At 43.6% G+C, this 3,021-nt stretch overlaps 1 protein-coding gene across 1 annotated transcript in view; it reads left to right on the top strand.

Annotated features, from left to right (window-relative positions):
* Positions 1-666: 666 nt before the first annotated feature.
* coch (coagulation factor C homolog, cochlin (Limulus polyphemus)) overlaps positions 667-3,021 on the top strand; it is a gene marked incomplete in the record, with an annotated part of 17,480 nt that continues 15,125 nt past the window's right edge. Inside the window, 1 exon segment of the mRNA XM_014022141.1 lies at positions 667-868. Coding sequence (XP_013877595.1) covers positions 862-868 — 7 coding nt within the window.

Raw genomic sequence — 3,021 nt, 5'->3', positions numbered from 1 at the left:
TGGACAGCAGTACAGTGTTAAATAAAATCTGTCGGTATAAAAATAGAAAGTTTAAAGTAGTTGTGTTGTTGGGGTTTGACATGTTTTTATAATTTCTTATCAGAGATCAAAGGAGCTCGTATGGAGGGTCCGTTAGTTCTTCATGCCTCGATGATAATTTAGCTCATTTATAATATTTTTTCTAAATTTGATCTACATTTAATCTTGCTTCTGTTYAGTGCCACCATGGTTGCGAGGCAATGGGACCAGGGTAAGGACAAGAACCAAGCTGAAATTCACAGACAATGGTTGACAGAAGACCTGGCCTACGTAGACYGGGTCCTTCTAAGGATGCAGCTCCTGAATTTGGAAACAGCCTCAGACTTCAGGTTAACAAAGTTTGTAAGTCCAAAGTTCTGCAGGTTGGTGGTCTTTATTCTCCTCGGGATCTGGGTCAGACTCTGGCTTCAACATGTAAGGCTGTATGGACAAGTCTTCTTTTGTTGACATCTTTGAATTAATTTGTAAAAGTTTCTGATTCGTAGCTCTGCTAGCAAACTACAAAATATGTCCAAACAGCGTGAAGCGACTCATTTAAAGAGACAGCACCAAAACRAAGCTTTTGATTTACCGGTCGGTCTACRTTCCTACCCTCATCTATGGTCAGGAGCTTTGGGCAGTGACTGAAAGAASGAGATCACAGATACAAGCAGCTGAAATGAGTTTCCTCTGCAGGGTGTCTGGGCTCTGAGCACCCAGCCTCAAACCTGACAGGATTTCTCTGCAGCTCTGACCCGTGTCCTGGTCTGCTGAGTGGAAACATCCCCGCATCATGATGCTGCCTCCTCCGTGCTTCACTGTGAGGACCGTGTTCCCGGYGTGATGGCAGGTCGGTTTGAAGGTCAACACTTTCTCCACAGGTTTGAGGAGTTTTCAGCCTGTTGACAAATTCCAGATAATCCAGATCAAAACCTCAGCTGTGATTTAAAGACGGCTCCACAAATTGGAAGTAATTTCTACAAGAGACAAACTTAATGAAGACGTTTGACTTCTGGACGTTTTGTCAAAAGTTGGATGAAGTTAAACTCTTCTCGGTCGATGCTCCTGATCTTTGTACGATTTAAAGAAGTTGTGACAGAATCATTGTCTCTGTTATTTAAAAACCAAAAAATGCAAACGAAGCGACACTAACAGGCGGAACTAAACGATGGCTCCCACTAAAATAAAGTCAAAAACTTGGAGGAGAGCGTGGAGAATAGTGGGTAAAATGGGAAACAGAGAGCTCTTGTTTAGCTGCGGGAAAAAGAGAAACAAGATGTTTCTTCTGCAGAGATTTTAAACTGAAATGATTCCGATTCACAGAAAAGCTTCTGGCAGCCGAACTGTTGTGACTGAAGTTCAACTCTGATGGAAAAGAGAGCTGCCGAGAGTCAAAAACAAACTCARCCCAGAACATTTAATTGCTCAAAAAACCCAAAATACACATATTCAAACCGTGACGACATTTGATTTTATTTAAATTTTCCAAATATTGAGCACGTTTTGATAAACGTGACATTTTTCACATTTAAGCTCTTAAAAAGGTTTCTAACCTTTTACCTAAACAAGTCTGAAACCCTGGGAATATTTTTTTTCCTGCAGCTGCATTCCTGCCTGAAACATTTTCTCCGGCCTTCTCGTCTTACCTGCAGAGAGCTGGCAGCAGCTTCGGCTGATCCTCTGGCAGCTTCGGCTGATCTGAAGGGTCACTTGTTTTATTAAAGAGGAGCATTCTGTGAGGAATGCCTATCACYCGCCAGCTGCTGTGCTGTTAGCTTTCAGCTACTAGCACAGCAGACTTTAGCTGAATATCGGTTTAATGTTTGCTCAGTGGGAGTCATGGGAGCCATCTTGAATCAGCTGATTCTAAAAGTTTAGATGTTGGATGATTTCACCTGAGATTTTCATTAGTTTCTCCACTGGTTAGTGAGATATTTTGCTAACAGACAGGCAGGGTTGACTCCATTTTCTTTGTTGACTCTTCCAATGCCAGGAGAGAACTGGTGCCAGACTCCAGCTGTGGTTGTGTCAGAGGCAGAGTGCAACCTGGACTGGTCTCTGGACCATTACAGGTCTCAGATCTGTTACTGGTCTCTGGTCAATCACTGGTCTCTGGTCCATCACTGGTCTCTGGTCCATCACTAGTCTCTGGTTCATTATTGGGCTCTGGTCCATCACTAGTCTCTGGTCCATCACTGGTCTCTGGTCCATCACTGGTCTCTGGTTCATTATTGGTCTCTGATTCATCACTGGTCTCTGGTTCATCACTGGTCTCTGGTTCATCACTGGTCTCTGGTCCATCACTGGTCTCTGGTTCATCACTGGTCTCTGGTTCATCACTAGTCTCTGGTCCATTATTGGTCTCTGGTTCATTACTGGTCTCTGGTTCATTACTGGTCTCTGGTTCATTACTGGTCTTTGGTCCATTACTGGTCTCTGGTCCATCACTGGTCTCTGGTTCATCACTAGTCTCTGGTTCATCACTAGTATCTGGTTCATCACTAGTCTCTGGTTCATCACTAGTCTCTGGTTCATTATTGGTCTCTGGTTCATCACTAGTCTCTGGTTCATCACTAGTCTCTGGTCCATTACTGGTCTCTGGTTCATTACTGGTCTCTGGTTCATTATTGGTCTCTGGTTCATTATTGGTCTCTGGTTCATCACTAGTCTCTGGTTCATCACTAGTCTCTGGTCCATTACTGGTCTCTGGTTCATTACTGGTCTCTGGTTCATCACTAGTCTCTGGTTCATTACTGGTCTCTGGTTCATTATTGGTCTCTGGTTCATTACTGGTGTCAGGTTTAAACACCAAACATTTGTAGAACTGAAACTGTAAGGAAAGACACGAGCAGAGTCAATAAAGTTTTACTTGCAAGGAGAACGTACAGAGACTGGTTCAGTTACAACCTCAGCACGCTCTGAAGTCAGTCTCTGCACCCTGCCTGCTTTTATTAGGTTTGGGAGGGCCCTGGTTACACACTGTTTCAAGCTCAAGGATGGGGA

Source organism: Austrofundulus limnaeus, unplaced genomic scaffold (assembly GCF_001266775.1).
Source record: "Austrofundulus limnaeus strain Quisiro unplaced genomic scaffold, Austrofundulus_limnaeus-1.0 Scaffold318, whole genome shotgun sequence".
Lineage (NCBI taxonomy): Eukaryota > Metazoa > Chordata > Actinopteri > Cyprinodontiformes > Rivulidae > Austrofundulus > Austrofundulus limnaeus.
Note: the sequence above shows the minus strand (reverse complement) of the source record. Positions and strands in the feature narration are given on the sequence as shown.